The sequence below is a fragment of the Eschrichtius robustus genome, chromosome 6 (assembly GCF_028021215.1).
Source record: "Eschrichtius robustus isolate mEscRob2 chromosome 6, mEscRob2.pri, whole genome shotgun sequence".
NCBI lineage: Eukaryota > Metazoa > Chordata > Mammalia > Artiodactyla > Eschrichtiidae > Eschrichtius > Eschrichtius robustus.
Window position 1 is genome coordinate 15,678,480 of NC_090829.1, and position 27,189 is coordinate 15,705,668.

Here is a 27,189-nt window from a genome sequence, read left to right on the forward strand (position 1 = left end):
AAATGAGATACCTACCTATGCTTGGAATTATTTGCATGTTAAGAAGAACTTGCTGGCATTAGGAGATTTACAGTGTAAGAGTCAAAGCCTGAGTTGAAATGATTTATGAATGGTGTAGACCGATGTGGAGCCTTAAAATTGTAAACTGTGTGTTGAAGGCCTGAACTGAAAAAATAGTTCATAATCTTGGCAGAAAAGAAAATGGTACATTAGTTAATTTTTTCTGGGATAGAGAAATAGGAGAATAACATTTGTTTTGTCAACAGTGCACTCATCAAGAAGATTTGTAGAGTAACTATTTCAAAGAATTTTTAAGTAGTGAAATTCAGGGAGAAACTTACTGCAAACTGCCAATGAAAGGACCCAGCTAACACAAAATGGCTGTAATAAAACCAGGCCCATGTGTTTTTTTGCTTGGGGGAGGGACAGGAGTACCGTTTATGTAACAGTGCTACCTGTTTGGCGGTGTAGGAATTCGTATTGTGAAGGGCAGGGATAACCCCTACTCGATTTAGAGGAAAACCTGATGAAAACTTCAGGGGTTTGATGTCCAGGTTGAGGACTTTAATCCATCACCATTTGAATTTGGCTTTAAAAGAATTATTAGGAATTGAACAGTTTACATCAAAATTACAGTCAAACAAAATGAGGTAGCTTTATAATTAGAGAATTGTGGTATACATGTAGTACCTGGTGTTTAGATTTAGATTAATAGAGGCGACTGCAATTTTGTAGTTCCCTTTTTTTCAACCCACTAGAACAATATTCTATATAAACAACATCAGAAACATGACTAGATTCACTTTTTAAGGGTGTTTTACAAATCTTTTATTGCTTCAACAAGAGAATGGATACCAGAATGTTTTTCTTTTTAAAAACTTATTTGAACAACTACTTTGAGTCACTACTTTTATTCTTTATTGTCCTTATTTTCCAAGTTTTGGCGCCCAAACTTGGCAAACATCATGGAGATTTGTATAAACATGCATATACATATATACACACACATTTAAGTTTAAAGCCTCAGTTCCTCATTAAACCTTGTGCTCAGGCTCCTGTTAAAAAGAGGTAAAATGGTGAGAAGCTAAAAATCATGGAAAACATGAATAAATCCCAATTGATAACTTCCTCGTTGTTATGAATTAAAAGACATTTTAAGGCAAAATCTGTCACCTTGCTAAAAATTCCACTAAGCTACAGACTCAGATATTTACAAGAAAATAAATAAACGAAAGCCCTTCACACATGTCAATATGGTTTAATGACAAGCTAGCTGAGGAGTTGAACTTTGTTATTTTAGGTAACTTTCCATTCAGGAACAGTTAATATTTCAATGATTAAAATTTCAGGTGTTAAAAACTAACTTCAAGCAGGGTCATTGTTACACTGAAGATGAATTCTTCAAGTTCTTGTCTTTAAATTACGATACAAATCCATCACAGTTACATTCAAGCTATTAATTTAAAACACATTTAATGTTTGGTAACTGAGTAAATACAATTACTGTACTCTAGGTCGTTTGATTTTATTTTTCTCTGTAGGAGCTTTCCTCTTTTGTGAGAATCCAGGCCCAGGTTCCTTATTATTCTGAAGAAATGAAACAGCTTCTGGTAGACAGTAATTTTCTACTTGAGGAGGGGATTCCTATAAAAGGGGGTAAAAAACCCAACATTATTCATTTTTTTCAGATTTCAAACTGTTAATTAGGTAATAGATTCCTTTACTCTGCTTTATGACCAAAAAACTTAAACATTTGTCTTTTAAGGTAGCTGTTTAGCACTTGTCACCTTCAGTGAACAGATCCTGTGTAACAAAATTTCACCTTTTATCAGAAAAATGAGTTTATAGCTCAGGCAGAGTGGGGCTAGCTCAGATCTTAATGGTTTCATCTGTAAAATATGGATTAAATACAGAATATGGAAAATATGGTAAAATACAGTTAATCATTTAACTGTGAGATGTTATGTGTAGTGTAAATCTTTGAAAATCTTTGAGTGGAATGGGATGAATTCCCCTTTTCATTTTTTATGGCTTTTAGTCTGAGGAGAAGCCCCTGTCTGTGTCATGTTCACTGGCTAAAACTCTAACAGAAAACTTTGAAGAACCAGAGGACAGAATGGCAACCACAGCACTAGAAAATGAGGTGGGAAATTCCAGAAAGTTTGGGAGGAGCTCCAAACTCTGTGTTATAAACGCTGACCAAATCCTTGCTTGACCCCTAAATCATGTATGTGCAGAGACTCAAGGTAAGGCTCAAAGAACCCAACTAAGATTTGAGCTGCCACTCACTGTGGAAGGTCAGCCAAGTAAACTGCCTGCTAAACAAATAAAATGTTCCTCTTCAGAAGAACATGACAGGATCTAGTCTCTACAACTGATTTGTAATTTCTAGGATACAACCAAAATTACTATACACATGAAGAAGCAGAACATGAACTATTCTCAAGAAAAAACAATCACCCCCCAAAATGGAAATACTTAGGTATCAACTTAAGAAAAAAATATATATACTGAAAATTACAAAATGCCCATGAAAGAAATCAGACAACCTAAATAATTAGAGATAAGCTGTCCTCAGTGACTAAAAGACTTAACATAGTAAAGATGTCAAACACTCAAACTGATCTGTAGGTTTAATGTAATTCCTATCAAAATCATAGCAAGGTATTTTTATAGACAAACAGGCTTATTTAAAAATTTACATATAAAGACACAGGCAAAAAAAAAAAAAAAAAAAAAAAAAAAGTACAGGCCCTAGAATAGCAACAACAATTTTGAAAAAGAGGAATAAAGAGGAAGGAATCACTACCTAATATTAGGACTTATTATGTATACAGTAATTAAGAGTCTTGCAGAGGGAAAGACACATAGATTGATGGAACAGAACAGAGAATGCAGAAATAGACCCACACAAAATGCACATCTGAATACTGACCAAGGTGCAAATGCAACTAAATGGAGTATAGTTCTTTTAACAAATGGTGCTGGAGCAACTGGACATTCTGAGGCAGAAAACCCCTCAACCAAACTCCTAACAATTTTGACCTAAACCTTACACCTCTATGTATTATCATAGACATAAAACGTAAAAACTATAAAACCTTTTTTAAAACTTCTGTTCTGCAAAAATTCCTGTTAAGAGGATAAAGGTAGGGGATCCCTGGTGGTCCAGTGGTTAGGACTCAGTGCTTCCACTACTGGGGGCATGGGTTCAATCGCTGGTTGGGGAACTAAGATCCTGCTAGCTGTGTGGCTAAGCCAAAAAAAAAAAAAAAAAAGGATAAAGGTAAATGGATGAATACATAAGCCACAGACTGGGAGAAAATATGTGCAAATACATATCCAACAAAAGACTAGTATCTATTACAAACAACTCTCAAGCGTAAAAAAAACAATTCAATTAAAGTGAACAAAAGACATGAAGAGACATTTCAAGGAAGAGGATATGAACATGGCAAATAAGCACACAAAAAGATGTTCACTTTGATTAGCCATTAGGAAAATGCAAGTTTAAAACCACAAGAGAGATCATACACCAAATGAAATGGCTAAATAAAAAATGACAACTAAATGCAGATGAGGATACAAAGAAACTGGATCACTCAGACATTGATGGTGAGAATGTAAAATATGCCCACTTTGTAAACACACTCGAGCATTTATCCCAGTGCAATGAAATCTTATATTCACATATGAAGCTGTACATAAACAGAAACAACCCAGATGTCCTCCAATAGGTTAATGATTAACTGTGGTACATCTGTACTACTCAGCAATAAAAGGTAATAAAAGTATTCATTGTTGCATAAAAATGCAACAATCTGGATGAATCTCAAAGGAATTTTACTGAGTGAAAAAAGCCAACTGCCAAAGTTTACACACTACTATTAATTCCATTTATTTAAGATTTAAAAAATGAGGGATCCTTGTAGTGATAGAACTGTTCTGTATCTTGACTGTGGTGACAGATACATGAACTTACACATGATAAAACTGCAGAAATCTAAATACACACATATACATGAATAGAAGTAAAACTGGGGAAATCTGAATAAGCTTGGATTGTATCAAGCCAATATCCTGGTTGTAATACTGTACTATAGTTTTTGCAAGATGCTACCCACTAGTGGAACCTGGAGAAAGTGTACGTGGAATCTCTCCGTATTATTTCTTACTACTGCATGTAAATCTACAATTATTTCCAAATAAAAAGTTTAATTAAAAAAAAAGTAACAGAACATCTTGCTCATGACCCAGATGTTGGAAATAGTAGACAATTCCAACATAGCTATCATAACTGTTCTTAATGATATAAACGAAAATATGCTTGAAGTGAGTGAACAGAGGAAATCTCAGCACAAAAACAGAAACCACAGAAAAGAACCAAAGAGATTTTTAGATATAAACAAATAATACTTTTTAAAAAATTTTATTTTTGGCCGTGTTGGGTCTTCACTGCTGTGTGTGGGCTTTCTCTAGTTGTGGCAAGTGGGAGCTACTCTTCGTTTCGGTGCGCGGGCTTCTCATTGCAGTGGCTTTCTTGTTGTGGAGCATGGGCTCCAGGCACGCAGGCTTCAGTGGTTGCAGCATGTGGGCTCAGTAGTTGCGGCATGCGGGCACTAGAGCACACGGGCTTCAGTAGTTGTGGTGTGTGGGCTCAGTAGTTGCAGCGTGCAGGCTCTAGGGCACGCGGGCTTCAGTAGTTGTGGCGCACAGGCTCAGGAGTTGTGGCGTGCGGGCTCTAGAGCACAGGCTCAGTAGTTGTGGTGCACAGGCTCAGTTGCTCCGCGGCATGTGGGATCTTCCCAGACCAGGAATTGAACCCGCGTCCCCTGCATTCGCAGGCAGATTCTTAACCACAGAGCCACCAGGGAAGTCCAAAAATATAAGACTTAAAGTCTCACTGGATAGGATTAAGAGCAGATGAAAATAACAGAAAAAAATCAGTGAAGTTGGAGATAGAGACATAGGAATTGGGCAATCAGAAGAACACAGAGAAAAATAATTGCAAATAAGTGAATACAGGCTTAAGGGCCTGTGGGACAATATCAAAAGAGTAACAAGAGTAACTGAATTCCAAGACAGAAAAGAATGAAGCAGAAAAAATAGCAGAATGAAGAAATAATGCCCCAAATTTCCCAAACTTGGTGAGACACATAAGTTTAAACAAGCTTTGCGGATACCAATCAGGATTCATACAAAGAAACCACACCTGGAAATATAAATGGTTGAAAATCAAAGATGAAGAGAAAATCCTGAGAACAGCCAGGAGAAAAATGACACATTGCATAAAGGGGAACAATTCAAATTACCATTAACTTCTTATCAGAAACAATGGAGGCCTTAGGACTTCCTCAGTGTCCAGTGGTAAAGAGTCCACCTTCTAATTCAGGGGACGCAGGTTCGATCCCTGGTCAGGGAACTAAGATCCCACATGCCCTGGGGCAACTAAGCCCGTGCACCTCAACGAGAGAGCCCGCATTCCACAAAACTACAGCGCGCAGGCACTCTGGAGCCCATGTGCCACAACTAGAGAGAGAGAAAAACCCACACACCACAACAAGAGAGAAGCCTGTGTGCCACAATGAAGAGTCCATGCCACAAAGATCCTGCCTGCATGCCTCAACGAAGATCCCAAGTGCCGCAACTAAGACCCAACGCAGCCAAAATAATATTATTTATTTAAAAAAATAAATATTTTTAAAACAAGTAAAAAGAAAAAGAAACAATGGAGGCCAGGAGAGAATGAAGTCTTTATTAAAGTACCAGAAGAAAAAAAACTCAACCCCAAATTCTATATCCTGCCAAAAATCTTCAAGAATAAAGGTAAAATAGACATTTTCAAAAAAAAGAAAAGAAAAGAAAACTAGCATTGGTCCCCATCATATTTGTACTACAAACTAAAGAAAGTTCTTCACGCTGAAGGAAAATGATACCAGATGGAAACTTAGATCTTCAGAAAAAAATAACACTCAAAATGGTATATATTAGGGTAAATATAAAAGACTTTTTTCCCTTTTGATTTCCTTAAAATACATTGGATTGTTTAAAGCAAAACTTACTTAAAGTATAACACTGTACTGTGGGGCTAAAACAGATAGATGGGCCAGACATTAAATAATTTAGTAGTTGCAAATTTCTGTTGCGACTACTCAACTCTGCAGTTGTAGTGCAAAAGCAGCCAAAGAGAATATGCAAATGTATGAACGTGGCTTGGTTTCAATAAAACTTTATTAATAAAACAGGCAGTGGGCTGGATTTGGCCTGTGGGCTATAGTTTACTGGACCTTGGTTTGAAGAACAGGGGAAGCAAAGGAATCTATATGGTTCAAGATTTCTGCATTTTATGCAAAGTGGCACAATATTAACGCTAGGAAGATTATGAAAAATTAAGGAAGTATATTGTAACCTGTAGAGCAAAACACCCCCGCCCCTCCAAAAAAAAGCAGAGAAGTTTTTGCTTTAAAAAGAAAATGGGGGCTTCCCTGGTGGCGCAGTGGTTGAGAATCTGCCTGCTAATGCAGGGGACATGGGTTTGAGCCCTGGTCTGGGAAGATCCCACATGCCACGGAGCAGCTGGGCCCGTGAGCCACAATTACTGAGCCTGCGCGTCTGGAGCCTGTGCTCCGCAACAAGAGAGGCCGCGATAGTGAGAGGCCCGCGCACCGCGATGAACAGTGGCCCCCGCTTGCCACAACTAGAGAAAGCCCTCACACAGAAACGAAGACCCCACACAGCCATAAATAAATAAATAAACAAATACTTAAAAAAAGACAATGGAGGGTCTTCCCTGGTGGCACAGTGGTTGAGAATCTGCCTGCCAATGCAGGGGACATGGGTTCGAGCCCTGGGCAGGGAAGATCCCACATGCAGTGGAGCAACTAAGCCCATGCGCCACAACTACTGAGCCTGTCCTCTAGAGCCTGTGAGCCACAACTACTGAGCCTGCGTGCTGCAACTACTGAAGGCTGTGTGCCTAGAGCCCATGCTCTGCAGCAAGAGAAGCCACAGCAATGAGAAGCCCATGCACTGCAACGAAGAGTAGCTCCTGCTCTCCACAACTAGAGAAAGCCCACGAGCAGCAACGAAGACCCGACACAGCCAAAAATAAATAAAATAAATAAATTAAAAAAAAAAAAAAAAAGAGACAATGGAGGGGACTTCCCTGGTGGCCCAGTGGTTAAGACTCCACACTCCCAATGCAGGGGGCCTGGGTTTGATCCCTGGTCAGGGAACTAGATCCCACGTGCAGCAACTAAAGATCTTGCAAGCCACAACAAAGATCCCGCACACGGCAACAAAGATCCCCCATGCCACAACACAGCCAAATAAATAATAAATAAATATTTTAAAAAAAAAGACAATGGATGAAATGGAATTCTAAAAAATACTAAATATCAAAAAAAGCAAGAAAAGAAGAACTGAGGAACAAAGAACTGAAGAGACAAACCAAAAACAAATGGCAAAAAAAAAAATACAGTATCAGTAATTACATCATGGACTAAACATTCCAGAGAATAAAAAGCAAGGCCCAACTATATCCTGTTTACAAAAAAGCCGTTTTAAACATAAAGACACAAATAATTTAAAAATTAAAAAAAGAGAAATTAAATACCTGGGAAAAAATTTAACCAAGGAGGTAAAGCATCTGTAAACTGAAAACTGTAAGACACTGATGAAAGAAATTGAAAAAGATACAAATAAATGAAAGATAATCTGTGCTCATGGACTGGAAGAATATTGTTAAAATATCCTTACTACCCAAAGCAATCTACAGATTCAATGCAATCCCTATCAAAATTCCAATGGCATTTTTCAGAGAAACAGAACAAACAAACCTAAAATTTGTATGGAACCACAAAATATCTCAAATAGCCAAAGCAATGTTGAGAAAGAACAACAAAGATGGAAGCAACATGTGCCCTGATTTCAAACTATATTACAAAGCTACAGTAATCAAAATAATAATGGTATTGGCACAAAAATAGATCAATGGAACAGAATAGAGAGCCCAGAAGTAAACATATGCATACATGATCAATTAATTTATGACAAAGGTGCCAAGAATATACAATAGGGAAAAGATGGTCTTTTTGATAAATAGTGTTGGGAAAACAGAACCCCCACATGCAAGAGAATGAAACTCGACCACTATCTTACATCATACACAAAAATAAACCCAAAATAGATTAAAGACTTGAACATAAGACCTGAAACCATAAAACTCCTAGAAAAAAACATAGGCAGCAAGCTCCCTGACACTGGTTTTGGTGATAGTTTTTTGGATTTGACACCAAAAGCAGAGGTAACAAAAGCAAAAATTAACAAGTGAAACTATATCAAACCAAAAAACTTCTGCACAGTGAAGGAAACCATCAACGAAATGAAAAGGAAACTTATCAAATGGGAGAAAATATTTGCAAATTATATATCTCATAAAGGGTTAATATCCAAAATATATAGAGAACTCATACAACTCAACAGCAAAAAAAAATCTGATTAAAAAATGGGCAGAGGATCTGAATAGACATTTTTCCCAAGAAGACATACGGATGGCCAACAGGTACATGAAATGGTGCTCAACACCACTAATCAACAGAGAAATGCAAATCAAAACCACAATGAGATACCACCTCACATCCGTTAGGATAACTAACACAAAAAAGACAAGAGATAACACATGTTGGCAAGGATGCAGAGAAAATGGAACCTTTGTGTGCCATTGGTGGGAATGTAAATGGTACAGCCACTCTGGAAAACAGTATGGAGGTTCCACAAAAAATTAAATACAGAAATACTATATGGTCCAACAATTCCACTTCTGGGTATTTATCCAAAGGAAACAAAAACACTAACTCGAAGATATCTAATAGCCAAGGCATGAGTGTCCAGCAATGAATGAATGGATAAGAAAAACTGGTATGTATACACACACACACACAAAATGGAATATTTTTCAGCCATTAAAGAGGAAATCCTGCCAATTGTGCCAACATGGATTGACCTTGAGGGCATTATGCTAAGCAAAAAAAGTCAGACAGAGAAATACAAATACTGTATGATCTCTTGTAAGTGGAATCTAAAAAAAACAAAACCCTCAAAACTCAATAGATACAGAGAACAGACTGGTGGTTGCTTGACAGAGGCAGGGGGGTGAGGGGTGGGCAAAATGGATAAAGGTGGTCAAGAGGTACAAATTTGTTATAAAATAAATAAGCTGTGGGAATATAATACACAGCATAATGGTTATAGTTAATATTACTGTATGGTATATTTGAAAGTTGTTGAGACTCCATTTTGGAAGTTCTCATCACAAGATTAAAGAAAATTGTAATTATGTGTTGTGATGGATGTTAACTAGACTTACTGTGTAGATCATTTCATAAAATATACATATACTGAATCATTCATTATTTTGTACACCTGAAACTAATGTTATATGCCAATTGTATCTCAATTCAAAAAAAAAAAAAAAAAGGTGGCCAGACTCATTATTTAGGCAGATCAGAAGACTCCTCTTTGGATAAAAATGAAACAATTCAAGAAGCACATGAAGTTATGAATCTAAGAGAGGTGTCCAATAACTAGTTCACCCACACCATCTCACCCAGCTCAAAATGGACAAGACCCAACTGTGCTCAGTACTTCTAATCAGTTTTTTTACCCCCTATTTTTTTTTAAAGTGATTTTTAAAAAAATTATTTATTTTTATGTTTGGCTGTGTTGGGTCTTCATTGCTGTGTGCAGGCTTTCTCTAGTTGCGGCAAGTGGGGGCTACTCTTCGTTGCGGTGCGCGGGCTTCTCATTGCAGTGGCTTCTCTTGTTGTGGAGCATGGGCTCTAGGCGCGCAGGCTTCAGTAGTTGTGGCACACGGGCTTAGTTGTTCTGCAGCATGTGGGATCTTCCCGGACCAGGGCTCGAACCTGTGTCCCCTGCACTGTCAGGCGGGTTCTTGACCACTGCGCCACCAGGGAAGTCCCTACCCCCTACTCTTAATCATGGACAGAACACCAAGAATTACTAGATATCTGATAAATTCTTCTAACATGGAAGATAAAAACCCAGATAAAGGGAAAAATACACCTTGGTGGAAGTAGAAACTATGCAGAGATAAGAAAACTTAAAAAAATACATCAATAAATCCTCTGAGAGCTCACAGAAGGTATTAATTGATGAAACAAGAAAACATTAAAACAATAAAATGTAAATTCAAAAAATGAAAACACGTCTAAAACATGATAGCAAAATGAAGTTGATAGAATATTGAACTGCAAGAATCTCTCAAAAAGATAAAAATAAGTGAAAAATAATTAAATCTAATATACAAATAGCAGAAGTACAGAAGGAGAGAAGAGAAAGTGGAAAAAAAAAACCCTCATCATTGAAATCATTCAAGATTTCCCAGAACTCAAAGATAGAAGTTACCAGACCAGAAAGGGCCCAAGTGCCCAGCATAATATAAACAGATCCTCATGAGAGTGTATCATTTTGAAATTTCATAGAACTGGGGCCAAAAGAACTTCCTAACTAGATTACAGTTACATATAAGGGATTAAGAAGCAGATGGCTTTAGGCTGCTCAACGGCAATACTAGAAGCAAGGAGACAAACAATCAAAAGTCTAAGAGAAAGCAGTTTCCAACCTAGAATTTGATGTCCAGCCAAACTATCAGTCTAATAGGAATGAGCATAGAAAAAAGAATTTCCACACATAGAAAGTCTCAATTTACCTTCCATGTGTTCCCTCTCAAGAAGTTACGAGAAGAGACCTCCATCACAATGAGACAGCAGATCAGGATGACATGCGATTCAGAAACAGGAGATTCAACAGAAAAGAGACAAATGGTGGTGAATGGAGCTCCTGGGATGATGGCAGTGTACAGAAGTAGACAGAGGGTGACAACCAGACTGCAGCAATGTGACTGAAGACATGCTGAAGGCTGTCATCACCAAGATCCCTGCAGCCACCACACCTAGTTTCTAAGCTGAAGTCAGAACACTGGGGTGAGCCTATCTCAGAGTCCTATCTGTGCTTGGCTTATCTTGGCCATGAACTTGACATGACGCTGCTGCTCTCCCCTCCTTAGCCTGCTGCTTCACGCTATAGAAGTGTTCTGTTTTGACCTACTCCTGAGAGCTAGAGATAGGCAATAATGAGCTCAGATGCAGAAATACAGAGCAGCTCACTCCCCAATGTGTTTCTCCAGACATCTAGTATTTGACACACATTACAACCCTGAGAAAGGCAGGGACATGAACAACCGGGAAGGAGCAACAGGGAACTCCTATGGGACTAGCAATCTTCTATTTCTTATCCTGGGCACCTGATGACATTTTGCTATTCTTTAACCAGGACATATTTTCTATACACTCTTTTTTATGTAAAAAGAAAAAATACCCCAAAATTATAGCACATGTACAAACATTTAACACAGCACAAGTTTAAGCAATTAATCTATGTTGGGTCCCATCTTAGATGGCAGCTGTATCCCTGAAAACAACCAGGAATTTCTGGAGGGATGAGGTATGGGAGGTTCTCTACATTCCCCCAATCCCTGCCCTTTTCCCAGTGGGTAATATCTTAAAACCTCATGTCTCAACAAATAGAGATTTTTAAAAAGTTATTTAGATGTTCAAGGAGAGCTAGTACTGGTTTACTAAGTCCTAATCAATACACCCCACTGCTTTATGACAGAGGCTTTGTATGCATGTTTCAGGCACTCCTATTAAAAGCTGACCAACTTCCAAACACAAGCAGCAACAACCACAAAGCAGGTTAGTTTTGGTTTCCCCCTATTTCTACACTAATCTGTTTGAAATCCTTTGTTGTAAGACATTTACAATCATGTGTCATATCTTGCTGATTCCTGATGGCATTTTAGGCACTCTGGTGTCAAGAAGATTTTTCTTTGCCCATTCAAATCACCCAACATAGGCCAATTCTGAACAGGAGTATAGTGAGCCCTCCATGTAGTAAGTGCTTCATTTCCCTTACTGTCTAACACAGGTATTTACAGTGTATCAAAACAAAAGGTCAAGAAAATTTAAAAAGGACCCTTGGATAAATGTTTCTCCTTGGACTCCTGGAATCAATTTCTGCTTTCTTTATATTCCAACATTTTAGAGGGCGCTTTTAGAGGTACCCAGATTTTTATACCCGTTTCATATTTAACTTCTAGGCTAAATGTTTACATAGGTTTTCATTATTTTAAAAAATAGACTGAAACTGAAAGGGGTTGAATGGGGGAGACTAACAAGAGATTAACATTCTATGAATAACAAGCCGAGGGTTTTGTTGTGTAGTTATGTCTCTATGCATATAAGCACATTTCTGGTGGCAAGGAGGTCAAGGACAGGATCTTACAAACCTGCATAAGAAAATCAGCAATGTATTCCGTTTTCAAGCAGTACACATTCTGGGCAGCAGCTTCTGCTATATTAACTCCCAAGTCATCTGGTTTTAGTTTATTAAAGTCAGAAAAGAGATGTGTAGCTTCTTTAAATAAAGATACAGAATGACCAGGTAGCACCTAAGGAAAAAACAAAAAGCATCACAATCTATCAGTGTTTCAAAGTAGTTCAACTGTATAATCTACACATAAAGGATTACCATCTCACAAAGCACAGAAAATCAAGAATTGATCACAGCAACCTTGTCAATACAAACCTTTGCTCCTCCTGACTGAAGAAGACGTTTGAATCCTGCTTCTCGGGACTGATCGACATGTAAAATAACCTTCCATCCACTAAATGCCCCCTACAAATAAAAAAATAATCAGTGTTGAAATTATTTGGAAAAATAAATGACAAAATAATACAAAAAATACATTATTTTCTCTGTAGACTTAGTTTTATGCCAATGAATAATCTTATAACCTTTATTTCTGATGAACACACTGATAACTATCTTGGTCAGAATACTCTGAAACACATAGCCACGGTGTCTGGCACACAGTAGGCCATCAATAAATACTTGAAGAATGAAGGAAAATGATTTAATGATTAGGTAACATTAAAACAAAGCAACTTGACATTTGTTTAGTCTTTTCTACTATTTTTTTCTTACAACTAATCAAAGGTAGAGCCTAAAGCACAGCTTCTTAGATTAGATGTAGCCTCCAGTTAATATTTCTCTTGAAAATGTTTACAAATTTGAAACATAAAATATTTAAGTACAGAATTAACAATTAACAGAAGCCAGTGGAATTACTTTAACAGAAAGGGAATCAAGGCTAACAGGGACTTGGAGGCAGCAGAGAACTCAGAATATAACACAAAAGATGATATAACTCGGGTTCTTAACCTTTTTGTGAGCCACGGACCCATTTGGAAGTCTAGTAAAACCTATGGATCTGTTCTCTAAATAACTTTAAAAAAAATAACAGCTTTATTGAGATGTAATTTCCATACCATATGAATGTTTTTTAAATGTCCAAAATAAAATACAAAGTATTACAAAAGAAACCATTTTATTGAAAAGTATCAAAATATTTCAAAATTTGTGACATAATAATAGATGTGCTTCTATATTAAACCCATCATAGGGTTGAAAATACGGTTTAGTCAAAAATGCATTTAGGGACTTCCCTGGTGGTCCAGTGGTAAAGAATCTGTCTTCCAATGAAGGGGATGCAGGTTCGATCCCTGGTCAGGTCCCAGGGATCCCACATGCCACGGGGCAACTAAGCCTGTGTGCCACAACTCCTGAGCTCGCATGCCTCAACGAGAGAGCCTGCGTGCTGCAAACTACAGAGCCCACATGCTCTGGAACTCACGCACCACAACTAGAGAGCCCATGCGCCCTGGAGCCTGCGTGCCACAACTAGAGAGAAGCCCGCACGCCAACGAAGAGCCCATGCACTGCAATGAAAGATCCCGCGTGCCTCAACGAAGATCTCATGTGCCACAACTAAGATCCAACACAGCCAAAAAAAAAAAAAAAAAAGCATTTAAATACACCTAACCTACCGAACATCATAGCTTACCAGCCCAGCCTACCTTAAATATGCTCATAACACTTACATTAGTCTGTGGTTGGGCAAACTCATCTAACACAAAGCCAATTTTATAATAAAGTGGTTGAATAGCTCATGTAATTTATTGAATACTATACTGAAAGTGAAAAACAGAATGGTTTTAAGTGTATCGGTTGTTTACCCCCATGATCACGTGGCTCACTGGGAGCTGTGGCTGCTGCCGCTGCCCAGTATCACCAGAGAATACTGTACTTGCATAATGCTAGCCTGAGAAAAGACCAACATTCAAAATTTGAACTATGGTTTTTACTGAATGTGTATCACTTTTGCACCATCATAAAGTCGAACCATGACAAGTTGGGGAGGTCTGTATGTACTATTTTAAAGTTGTGACAAACATAAACAGTATTTCAAGTTGCAATCATAATGCAAGCAAAAATATCTGATTCCTGTGGGGCAAAATCATAGTACTGTTAATAGTGTTGCAATTTGTTGCCTAGACTTACAATGAAGGAAATGTTAACTTTCAATTAGAGGTTAGTAAAAATAAGGATGTATTTCTTCCCCCATCCAAAGTGTATAGCCTTCCTGGATCCCAATGTTCATTGTAGCACTATTTACAATAGCCAGGACATGGAAGCAACCTAAATGTCCACCAACAGAGGAATGGATAAAGAAGATGTGGTACATATATACAATGGAATATTACTCAGCCATATAAAGGAACAAAATTGGGTCATTTGTAGAGACGTGGATGGACCAAGAGGCTGTCACAGAGTGAAGTAAGTCAGAAAGAGAAAAACAAATACCGTATATTAACGCATATATGTGGAACGTAGAAAAATGGTATAGATGAACTTATTTGCAAAGCAGAAAGAGAGACACAGATGTGGAGAATAAACGTATGGATACCAAGGGGGGAAGGGAGGGGGTGGGATGGATTGGGAGATTGGGATTGACATATATACACTACTATGTATAAAATAGATAACTAATGAGAACAGAATGTATAGCACAGGGAACTCTTAGGGCTCTGTGGTGACCTAAATGGGAAGGAAATCCAAGGAAGAGGGGATATATGTATACACGTGGCTGATTCACTTTGCTGTACAGCAGAAACTAACACAACATTGTAAAGTAACTATACTCCAATAAAAGACAAAACAAAACAAAAACAAAGTGTATATAGCCTTCCTGAATTAGATCTATAAAACTCCTTTGGGAGAGTGTGTGGACCCCAAGTTGAGAAGCCCTGAAGCTGGATGCTAGAAAGACTCTTTGGAAGAAATACAGTATGGGTCACATTTTACACATATAAATGATTTTTAAGAGAGCTATCAACATTATATATATCTTACTGTTGATCACAATTAGAAGAATTAGGAATCAACACTAAGCTCAATTTAGAATGTCCAAATTAAGTATATCAATCAAGGGATAAAAGACAAACAGAATTATTCTTATTTTGTCAAGCACATTCTCTGAAAAAAAAAATCTGGACTAGTCATGACATCGAATGCCATTTATACTACCTACATAATTATATACGTTAATACCTCAATAATGCCTGATTCTTGTCTTTGCTGGATTTTCTTCCTCCATCTCATTGCTGCAAGTGCTAGTTTTCGTTGCTGTACACTGATTCCAGTCAAAACATCAAGTATGGAACTACTTCCCCATTCATAGTCTTCTTCCTAGAGAATTAGTCCAACAAACTTTTGAGTTCCTAGAATATGTCCTCAAAGAATCCACAATCTAATAAGAGTTACAAGCTATACATTCCATTCCTCTAAATACAGAGGATACTAAGTAAGCATCAGTTTATGAGCATGGAGGAAATGTAGATTAATTTGGCTTCATATGAAAGTCAAGTACATCTGGCTTTTAATTAGAAATCAGAAGAATATTGCATACATTTCTAAGAAACAGATAACTATACCTTAGCAATTGGTAATAGATTATTGGGCTTCACCTACTGTAAGATGAACTTCACAGAAGGACATGGTCTCAGAGGAGGTATGTATTAACAGCTTGATTACCTGTCTACACAGGCGAGATCCCTGAATGATCTTGATGGAAAACTTCAAAAAGTACATGATAGATATTACTGCGATGGTCAGTTAGGAATCAAAATATTTCAAATAATTAGCTTAATATTTTATGTGCTGGAATCAGTTATTACGACCTTTACTCTTAAAGAAAAACAACCCTTCACATGAATTTGCATACACACCAGCATGAAGCGCCCAGCAGTCCTGCAAGCTTCAAGGTAGGAGCGATGGAGCACCCACTTCCCAGCTGCCACTGAAGCTAAATACTTCTCGTTTCGAAGTGGATGTCCCACAACAATGTGTGTACAGTTGGGATCAAAGCACTGCTTCTCAATCACTAATCCACCTTGATTAGAAAAAAATAGGTCCTTTATTGATTCTTAACTTTTCCTGAGGGAAAATGTACCTCAACTATGCAGAGGAATTATTTATGAACAAAATGCACCAATAAACAAAACCCCTAACGTACTTTACATATATTTTTTTATAAAATAATGTTTATTATGAAAATTTAAAATCCAACAGTAGATGAAACAGTAAAATGAACTGCCTGCCATACACTGGCTACCTAGGGTCTAAAATTATCAAAATTTCACTATCCTTACTTCAAACTACCCCCTTTTTTTGCTTAACAATTTTAAAGCAAATACCAGATATCATTTTAATCTATCCCTATGTATTCAGTATGCATCTCTAAAATACATGGAAATTTTCTCATACAGCTATAATGCCATTATCAGATCTAATATAATTAACAAAAATTCTTTGCTATCTCAATACTAAATCCTTGTTCAAAGGGGGAATCTACAGACTAAAAGCAGAAGAAAAAATTTTTCTTCTGCTTTTAGTGGAAATAAGGTCAGTAGACCAACACAGAAGTTTGGGAGGAAAACACTAGGTAAATAGAGATGAAGAAGGTGGGAGCTGAACCCTTTTTTCAGATATGTATTATGAAGTCTGACTTTGAGGACAGAAGAAGGCATAAGTAAATGTAAGCTTATGTAAAGCATGGCTTTTGATTACACTTTAGAGGTTAGGCAGAGTGGTTATCAAGAACTTTCTAAGATTTCAACAAAACAATGGAGCTCCACTCATGCTTTACAGATGACTCTAATAATAATAGCAACAAGACTTTTTGAGCACTTACTATATACATGTCAGGGACTGTTGAAAGTTGAAAGTATTAACTCATTTAATCCTCACAACTCTATGAACGTACTATTATTATGTGCAATTTACACATGAGGACACAGGTACAGAGTAACTCACCCAGAATCACAGTGACAAAAGAACAATAGGTAAAGATTCCGTTATTAATATCAATATCTAACTCTACATAACAAATTTAGTCTGTGACCGACAGAATAAATAGTTCTCCACATCCTTAAAAGGATAGCACTAATGACATTTAATCTTTTCTTGATGATTCAGGGCCACTATTAAAAACAACCATTATTTCTTAATGTTTTCTCTAGGTCAAGCTGTCATATTAAGTTCTTTCCAGTAATGTTCTTAACTCTATAGGGCTGCTTTGTTCAATACAGTAGCCACTAGCCACGTGGGGCTACTGAACACCTGAAGCACAGCCAGCCCAAGTTGAGATGTGCTGTGCGTGTAAAATATATCCCAGATTTCAAAGACTTAGTAAGAAAAAAAGGTAAATTATCTCACTGATATTTTATACTAATTACACATTGAATATAATATTTTGCATATACTAGGTTAAATGAAATATATATTTAAAATTAATTTCACCTCTTTCTTTCTTCTCTTTAAAATGTAGCTCCTAGAAAGTTTACCTTTCTATTATGTTGCTTTCAGAATGGTGTCAGATGGAGAGCCTGACAACTAGTGGAATAAGAATGTCACATGAGGAGGAGCTCCTGTCTGGATGTCACTGTACCTTCAACTTCATAAAAATGTAGTTTTAATCATATTTTAAGTCTATAATTCCATTGATTTTGTCCAAGGTTTCAACAATGAACAAATGCTCAAAGCAGCACAAGATTCTTAAACCTTAATGGTTGGTTTCAATTTAAATCTTTAAATATTTAAATGCTATGACCCAGTGACTTTAGATTTAGATTAGAGCTTTATAAAATCAAAGTTCTACTGGTGACTCAGTGTATGGCCTGAGGCAAGTTACCCATCTTTTTAATCTCAATTTCTACAGCTTACAAATGATATCAATAATTAGCTACATTTGACTTCCAAATAAGGTTACCATATGGGACATTTTTGACCTAAGTAAAATACTTGTACCTAGTTTTTCAATCAGATGACAATAATCAATACGTTCTTGAGGATTCAGAGATGACAACTGAAATATGTACTGTTTTTTTAAGTCTTCATGAGTCTCCTCTATCGTTATAATCTGGAATGGAAGAGTTTATTTTAGAAAAAATTAACATTAAAAAAGTTATCAGGCCTATGGTTCTTTTATAGTGACATTTTACTTAAGTCTTCTGAGTTATCAAATATAGAAATAATAATAGAGTGCAAAGAAATGCAGTTTTCAACATTCGACGAACCCTTGATATTGATATCAATAAATTCTGAATGCAGCATAAGAGCAATATCCAAAAGCCTTACCACCAAACTAAGGATAAACGAACCTTTTCTCTAGGGTGTGGAGCCACAGGTGGGTTGGCTAGGGGGAAGGCAATACTGGGGGCTTGAGGCGTAGGGATCAGGTGGCTGTCTTTTATTGGAGTCTCCAGTTCTTCAGAGATCGGGTGTTTTGGGGCTTCAGTCACACATATGTTCTCAGGATCACAGACAGCTGAGGGCAATAAAATGCTGCAGTGTGATATTATCCAAATACGACTAAGAACAAAGTCTGGGAAATATTCTCATCTGTCTTAGCCAAGATGAAATTAAACACAAATTCTGGAATGTAAAAAGTACATCCAAAAGAAGTAACCTATTTCTAGAGCTTATAATTAAATGCAATTAGTTAGCTTTAAAAGGGCAAATGGCTTATCTGTGGGTTTCCCTACCCCTTTCTTTAAGTACCATGCTCTCACCAGTAAAATGTAAACAAAATTTTTAAAATGAGAGCAATTCTACACCTGAAGAAAATCAGAAGCAGAGATAAATCTATATATCTAGTATAGAGAAATAATCATGTGAAAGAGAAAGGGGGGGAAAATGACCAACGATGAGAGATGGGAAGTATTTTGTTTTCAAGGTAAAGTCCAAGGAAGAAAAAAATAGGGAATTCAGAAAGAAACACATACAACTCCAAATGTAGGTATGTGCTGGGTGGAATTCAGAAGAAGACTTAAGTGAAAATAAGATGACTGGAAGAAAAACCAAGCATTAACTGCACAATGCAAAAAGGACTGGAAAAATGTACGGGGAAAAAAATGCCTAACCCTAAATTTCCAAATTTAAGAATCAAAATATATTTTTCAATTTACTGATAAATTACCTCAATTTATAGTTATTTTTCTGACTTCTTAAAGTTTAAACCCAAATCTAAGGTTTGGGTTTACACTTAAAACATCTAGTGAGTTTTTCATTTGCATGTACAATTCAGAGAACCACAGTAACCACAGGTGCTTATCTGTTTATTGTCAAGAGGTCAACATGTACCTAATACAAACAACTAAATAGATTTCTTTCTCGTTACCCTGTTCAGCAATTTCTGAATCATGTAAAGGCTCCTGGAAAGGAGAATCCTCCAATTTTTTAACGTCAACCTGAAGCTCAGAGTACTGTGTGGGACAACTAGGCCACTGCAAATTGCTGGCAAGTCTTGCTCTCTCTTCCCTGGCTGTAGGGTCATCCCAAATGATCTGTTCATTTTGGGAGGGCTCTGTGTTGACATCAGGTACTGTTTGACGAGACTGCCTAAGGAATAAAAGTCACAATTTTAGTAACGGATAGCCATAACAAAATCCACACTCATAAATTCTGTAAGTCTTGTAAATTGGTGGTTCACCTTTATATGTCCACCATCTAGCACATAGTAAGCACTTGAAAATACTTATTGAATAAGTGAACTTCGGGAAATTTTTTACTTTTAAAATGTTTCTTCCAGAAACGTATCTGTTTTACCTAGAAAATGAAACACATATTTTGACTGAATGTCCATATATTTAAAACTTCAAAGGGGGAGTTTACTGTCAAGAAATTTAAAAAAATTCTAAATGATTACTGCTTTTAAAAAGGGATTTCTCTTAATTATATAGGCTTAGGGTAACGTGGTAATGTTTAGAAACCTGGTTACTTTGCTGACCAGTCAATAGTTGTATTTTTATCACTGGAAATAGGAAGAACTATAATTACACAGGAAGTGTACTATCTACAGGCTGCCTTAAAAGCAGGTCCTTTTGGCTACTGGTAACCAAACCTCCCAGAGTCTAAGGCAGAACAGCCTTACAGTGAACTAGGGTGAAACATGTTTTATGGTATAACAGTAACAATTCCACTGGAAAGTAAATAGAATTCCAATATCTTCCTTCAATACTGTGTATACTGAATATTTCAATTCCATATATATTCAGTGTATACTGAATATTTCAATTCCATATATATATGGAATCTTAGTAAAAATAATTTGCCAAAGCTGATGGTACTCCCAAAGTGTTCATTTGCCTCAAATACAAGGAAGATGGCCTTTTATTCTCAGAGCATATTTATTTACTCTGACTTTGACACAAGATTTAGGCTCTCTAAAATGATAAAACATGATCTGGTCTATTAAACAAAAAAACATTTTTGCTCAGTACTCAGATAAAAGAAATAGCCTCATGAAATATACAGTTAATGTAGATAAATGCACAGTTCAGTTAATTCAAGATATAAGTACCATAATTCATTAAACAATTAGAGATTTTTCTATCAAGGAAAAGATGAAGTTATTCTACTGAACTTACGTCACATCACACTAAGATCTGTAATCACCTTCCCTAGAAGATAGATTTATAAAGAGAATACAAAACGCATGTAGTTCCAATAAGAAATAACTGCTTAAATATATATATACACATATATATATGCACTTACTGTTTAATAACAATATTATTTAATTCTAATACTAAGAACTGAGGGGACTATCCATTGAATCCATTTCAAACAAGGCAAACTGGATCTTAAAATCATTTCTTTCTCAGGGGAGATAATAAAATGTATTAATCATGCCTCGCTGGAAGCAGTTGCTTCATATGGAATAAACCTCTGCTTCCTGTCCCCAAGTAAGAATTCTAGAACTGCCTGGAACAAGAGAAGGAAGAAGGAAAAGTTAGGAAGGAAGGGAGGAAGGAAAAGCTATTCTGCCATCAGCGACAGGTACGGACCTCAGTGCCTCTAGGACTCTACTTCGTCCGCTGCGGGCAGAGCGAGCGCTGTCAGGGGTTGAAGAAGCACTGTTACAACCACTTCTTGAAAGGGAAGCCCTCTGCCCTTGGGGTTTCACTAGTGAAGTTGCAGACATTATCTCCTGCAGCTGCTTTTGAAAGTTCTCTCTCATCTCCAAGGTCTGTGTCAGAGCTTGAAACAAACACAAATACACCAATCAAGGTAAGTTTCTCCTTTCTATCACACCCTATTCACATTAACTATTTTGTCTAGATTTGGTTGAACATAAATTTATTAACTTGACATTTATCAGATACTTACTATAGGCTATAGTAATGTTCTAAGACTATGAATCCTGCAGAACATAAAGGCAACCCTTACTACAAGGACTGTAGAGGAAATAATCAGGAAGCCCTTTGCAGACACTGTGCTAAGACCCACAGTCGTCACCCTTTTGTAGAGCTCCCTGCCTGCTTCTGACCCTCTCATGTTCTGTACTACACCGAGGTACATTACAGTCATTTATGATTTTCCCCTATGGTCCTCAAAAACACAGACCACAACATACTTATCTTTGGTTTCCTTGTAGACTAAACATTGAAGTAGGTACTAAATAAACATTTTTGGAATGAACAGAGTAGGACTAACTAAACAGGTAAATCATAGACAGGGAAAGCTATGGTAGGGTGAGAAAAATAGAAAATATTAATCCATTAAAAAGAGGACACCTATAGATATAAGGTTATTCAATGCTGCACTCTTTATAACAGCAAGAAATTAGAAATAAACTACATTCCCATCAAAAGGAACTGGCTAAATAAAGTGGGCCATTCATACTGTGAATACTATACAGTTGCCAAAAAAAAGGGAAAATGACTGAAAAAGATCTTATGTACTAATAGACACTCCACAGGTAGAACTGTTAAATAAAAAGATCAGGATCAAAGTATAAAACAGAATATAAAATAGTTCAGTATTTACATATTTTTTTTAAAAGTGGGGAAGGAGAAAGCTTATTTATTTATTTTTGGCTGTGTTGGGACTTCATTGCCGCGCACGGGCTTTCTCTAGTTGTGGCGAGGGGGGGCTACTCTTCATTGCGGTGCATGGGCTTCTCATCGCAGTGGCTTCTCTTGTTGCGGAGCACGGGCTCTAGGCGCGCGGGCTTCAGTAGTTGTGGCACACAGGCTTAGCTGCTCTGTGGCATGTGGGATCTTCCTGGACCAGGGCTCGAACCCATGTCTCCTGCATTAGCAGGTGGATTCTTAACCACTGCACCACCAGGGAAGTCCCAGAAAACACGTTTGATTGTACGCATAAAACAGCTCTAGAAGGTTCCATAAGAAAATAACATCAGAAGGGTGGGAGAAACTTTTCACACCTCCTTCTGTACCTTTAAAACCATGTGAATTTATGTTAAAATATATTGTGCACATAATAAAACTTTTTGAAAGTCACTGAAAGGAACTGAACCAAAGGACAAATGTTTAAAAAATTACCAACTCCACCTACCTTTAATAGAATAGGGCTGTGTCACACTAACTCTGTAAAATACCTAGTTCCACACATTTCACAGGTTTCACACTTAAATCACTTAAAGCTTTGTTAACTATTACTTAATGACTGGCATGGAACCTCAATTCAATCCTCAAATATATGCTTTACTTGTATTCAGCAACATAGAAAAAAACTTTTATTTGTCCATCTGATGCAAAGGAAGCATTCCATATTAAAGATACATATTTATAAATTTTTTTTGTTCGTAATTTAAAATATTTTACCTCCTTTAGAGTCATTCCTTCCATTTCCATTTGATGTTGCTGATTCTTTATTACTGATGGTCATACTGTCTATATCATTTTCTTCTACAGGCAAATGATCTGGCTATTGAAGGAGAAAAATTACCATTTCTCAAACCAAACCCAGTATAAGGTTTCATAGCAATATATGATTGTACATTCAGCTTAAAGAGGGGGTAAATGTATCATCCATATCATCTACCTCATCATCCTTCGTTGTCAAATCAGCTGAGAGTAGTCGGTTATTACAAAGTCTGCCATCTTGCACTGCACTGATATCCAAGCTCATTTTGGGATTATAAGTATGTGGATAAAGAGATTCAGGAAGATGTTTATACTCTTGGGCACACTGCAATACAATGGTGTGCTTTAAAACAGGACTGAAAAAAAAATCTTAGCAAATAAATGATGTTAAGTAGAATAAAGACAGCCAATACATTATGTTCTAAGATGGCAAGAGTCCACAAAATTAAAGTTTTGAAAAGTAGTTGACACTTAAAAATTCCATCAAATGGCAAATTGTCCTCACTTTTTAAATGTCATGTCCACTAAAGTATAAAATCTAATTCTATTTCCATGCTTTTGCCAAGGTATCTATCACATTCCAGGCAATACCCAGAAAGAAAAGGAAAGGGAAGAAGAGGAAAGAAAAGAAGCTGTATTGGCATGCTAAATTAATTCTCCTCAAATTATTATAAAATTTTCTTTCATACCATTTTTAATTAGCAAAAAGAATCAGAGAATCTGAAAGAGTACCCATTAAAGACTCATTAAGCATTTAAGGATTAAAGATCTTAATTTTTTGATGCCAAAGATGTGAAATGTGTAATTAACTAAGGTTATCGAACTTGTTTACATACAAAGAAATGGGTTTGTGCCTTGAAATACTGTTTACATGCATTTTCATTTAACAGGGAGGGGAGGGAAAAAAGTATGGCTTACTTCTAAAAGCCAGTGCTCTGAAACAATATGTATTCCTCTTTCTTTTACAGATTTATACTCCCGATTAGTGTCATTTGGTCTCCCTTGATAAATGAAATGAGTCACTGTCTCATCAAAACTCCACCTGAAACAAGCAAACACACAAAAAAATGAATACCTGAGAGAAATAACTACATTCGTTTAAGATGATCATTACTGTCTATAAACAGAATACTCTGACCTTCACAAAACTTTCAAGAACCAGAGTAAGCAAAAAACATTAAATGACAGGCTCCACTTTCATTGTCAAATTTTATACATATATCTCTAGGTATATAAATGCAGAGATATGTTTAGAAGGATATTCTTGAAAATATTACTTTCCTTTGTATACTTTTCTAAAGTTTCAATTTTCTTTTATAATATCATTTTATAAAGGTGATATAACAATAAAAGTATTTTCAAGTTAATGAAATGGCAAAGCATCCAATCTGTCCTCCAGTTGCTGGCAGTCACTATTCACTGTACATTTGCTCTGTGCCCCATAACACACTGTGTACTTTACAGAGCATTATTTCATCCATTCCTCACAACAATCCTAAAACAATGTATTATTTTACTCATTTAACAGATAAGAAAACTGAAAGGCATGGTTAAAGTAACCTGTTCAAGGATATTCAGTGAATAAGAGGTAGAGCCAGTTTCGACTTCAAAACTCACACTCTTAGCTATTACATTATGCTCCTGATTTCTTTCCATTTACTATTTTCTTGATTATTTTAGGAAAATAATCTAAAAAAAGTAAAATATGTCATCCTTCAAAAGATCAAGTAAAAACCAAGGAGGAAATAAAAATTGTAATTCTAAATGTAATCACCAAAATAAAGGGAGGTTTCTCTTTATGGATACCTAACATACTTCCCATTTCCTAAATAAGAAATATCTCTGAACTTTTTTTTTTTGGCCATGTCGCTCGGCTTGCGGGATCTCAGTTCCCCGACCAGGGACTAAATCCTGGCCACGGCAGTGAAAGCCCAGAATCCTAACCACTAGACCACCAGGGAACTCCTATTTCTGAACTTTTTAAATAGCCAAGTTAAACAAATTAAGAAGGAATATTCCCTCCTAAATTATATTATAAACATTCTATTTCTCACTGCCCATGTGTCCTTAAAAATAATAGTGAAAAACCCCTTGCTAATTGAATTGCCAGTCTTTCTAATAATTGTTTCTATTTCTGCTGTGAGGTAAAACAGTAAAATGTAAATAAATTATCAAGATAATTTTAAAAAAAAGGAATATTTTTTGCCTGAATCATCTTGGTTTACTACTACCCGACTCCACTGTGATAATACAAAAACTGTGCCTTTTAGTCCTTCAAGAACAGACCATCAATGGTTGTAGACAGTAGATGTAGATAGATCAGGAGTTGGCAAATTTTTTCTTTCTTTCTTTCTTTCCTTTTTTCTTGGCTGCACTGCACAGCATGCAGGATCCTAGTTCCCTGACCAGGGATGGAACCTGTGCCCCCAGTAGTGGAAGCACAGAGTCTTAACCACTAGACCACCAGGGAATTCCCAGGACTGGCATTTTAAATCTTATAGAAACACAAGTCCTATATGTTCCTTTTAAATCTTACATCAAGTCCACATCCAAACAGAATACCAAAGGAAGCATTCAATTTTGACAAATATGAAAACTCTCATAGGGCTACTGTGAGAATGAAATGAGATAATACTTGCCTCATACTAAGCGCTCAGCAACTAGTAATAGGTAATATAGATATAATAGTAATTGTATAATATTAGATAATTACATAATAATTATTATAGAATAATATATCTATAAAATAGACAATACAAATAATAGTTATAATAAGTAAGAAAGCTTTACTCTTCGACAATAGATGAATTAAACACTAAGGTGCTTATAACTATCACAGACCCATTTTATTTTTACATTCTCCTGATCTAATTTCTTTATTAAAAAGAAAGATAACTGAAATGACTTACCAAAGGGAAAGATAAAGCTAATCATATTCCTCAAACTGTGTGTTACTTGTAAAACCAATCATTATGCTATCTATGAATGGCTGAAAACAAGTGATCAAGAAAGCAAGCACCACAGACAGTGGAGGAATACAATCAATTCAGGATTGGCCAGAATAGGCAAGGGTCTCTCATTCCCTGATACTGATGCCATTTATGCTAGAGACCTGTCTCTAGTTTGGCTGTAAGGTTGAGAGTGGATCTGATAAACTATGCCTCCAAAGTAGTAAAAATGATAGAAATTCAAACATCCTCAAAAAGACACTTTTAATTCAGGAGTGCTGCAGTACTTAGTACTACTTACAGAAAGGCTCTAATTTGAAAATCACTAAGAAACATGCTTAATGTCAGACCTAAATGTATTACTAGACTATAAACTCCTTGAAGACAAGGATTTTTTTCTAGATTATACTCATTCATGGATCCCAAGTTTTTAGAATAGTGAGTGGCACAAAATAAGTTCTCATATATTTGTTAAACATGCCCTAAAAACAAACTTGTAAGAGTGAATTGATATGGGAGAGAATATTTTAAAAGGATGTGCTAAATTAAAAATCAATTGGAGAGATTTTATAGATAATATGACAAACTAAAAGGCAAAATAATGTTTTTTGTAGATGCTCACAACAGTTTTAGGTTTCCCTATAAATTTAGGCCGTATCACCACCAAAGAGAAAGATGAACCAACTACCTGTAGTCTGCACCTAGAGAGGCTGCAATCCCATTTAGTTCACTCTGCTTCTTACTGAGTTTTTTACTAACACATACCACTACCTTGTGAAGTGGCTTTGGAGCTTCTTCCTGCCCATGGAAAATAAAAGAAACAGATCAATCATTATTGTTTTAAGTGTTTTTTATCTAAAACTTCCTTATAATGAGAGATTTAATTCTACCTTTTCTGACTGGGCACCTTTCAGTTGAGGGCTGGCAGAAAGAGCGACAGTATTTCGAGAGCTATTTGCCAAAGCAACTTTCAAGTTTCTGACAATGACTTCTGAGAGTGGTGTACTCAGTTTCCTTTTCTGCTGGCTGGGACCTCCTGGAGTTTCCAAGGCTGCAAGTGCATCCTGTATGTATGGAGGGGGAGAGGG

The 27,189-nt window shown here is 36.5% G+C and overlaps 1 protein-coding gene across 2 annotated transcripts in view; it reads right to left on the bottom strand.

Annotated features, from left to right (window-relative positions):
- Positions 1-816: 816 nt before the first annotated feature.
- TOPBP1 (DNA topoisomerase II binding protein 1) overlaps positions 817-27,189 on the bottom strand; it is a 70,799-nt gene continuing 44,426 nt past the window's right edge. For both annotated transcript variants that reach the window (XM_068545934.1, XM_068545933.1), the window contains exons 15-28: positions 26,992-27,165; positions 26,790-26,899; positions 24,072-24,195; positions 23,332-23,478; positions 23,112-23,214; positions 21,330-21,522; positions 19,661-19,881; positions 18,642-18,808; positions 18,289-18,400; positions 16,209-16,372; positions 15,532-15,669; positions 12,667-12,756; positions 12,368-12,529; positions 817-1,644 (exon numbers count right to left, since the gene is read on the bottom strand). In XM_068545934.1, coding sequence (XP_068402035.1) covers positions 1,501-1,644; positions 12,368-12,529; positions 12,667-12,756; positions 15,532-15,669; positions 16,209-16,372; positions 18,289-18,400; positions 18,642-18,808; positions 19,661-19,881; positions 21,330-21,522; positions 23,112-23,214; positions 23,332-23,478; positions 24,072-24,195; positions 26,790-26,899; positions 26,992-27,165 — 2,049 coding nt within the window. In that variant the 3' untranslated portion in view covers positions 817-1,500. The remainder of the gene's footprint in view (positions 1,645-12,367; positions 12,530-12,666; positions 12,757-15,531; positions 15,670-16,208; positions 16,373-18,288; positions 18,401-18,641; positions 18,809-19,660; positions 19,882-21,329; positions 21,523-23,111; positions 23,215-23,331; positions 23,479-24,071; positions 24,196-26,789; positions 26,900-26,991; positions 27,166-27,189) is intronic.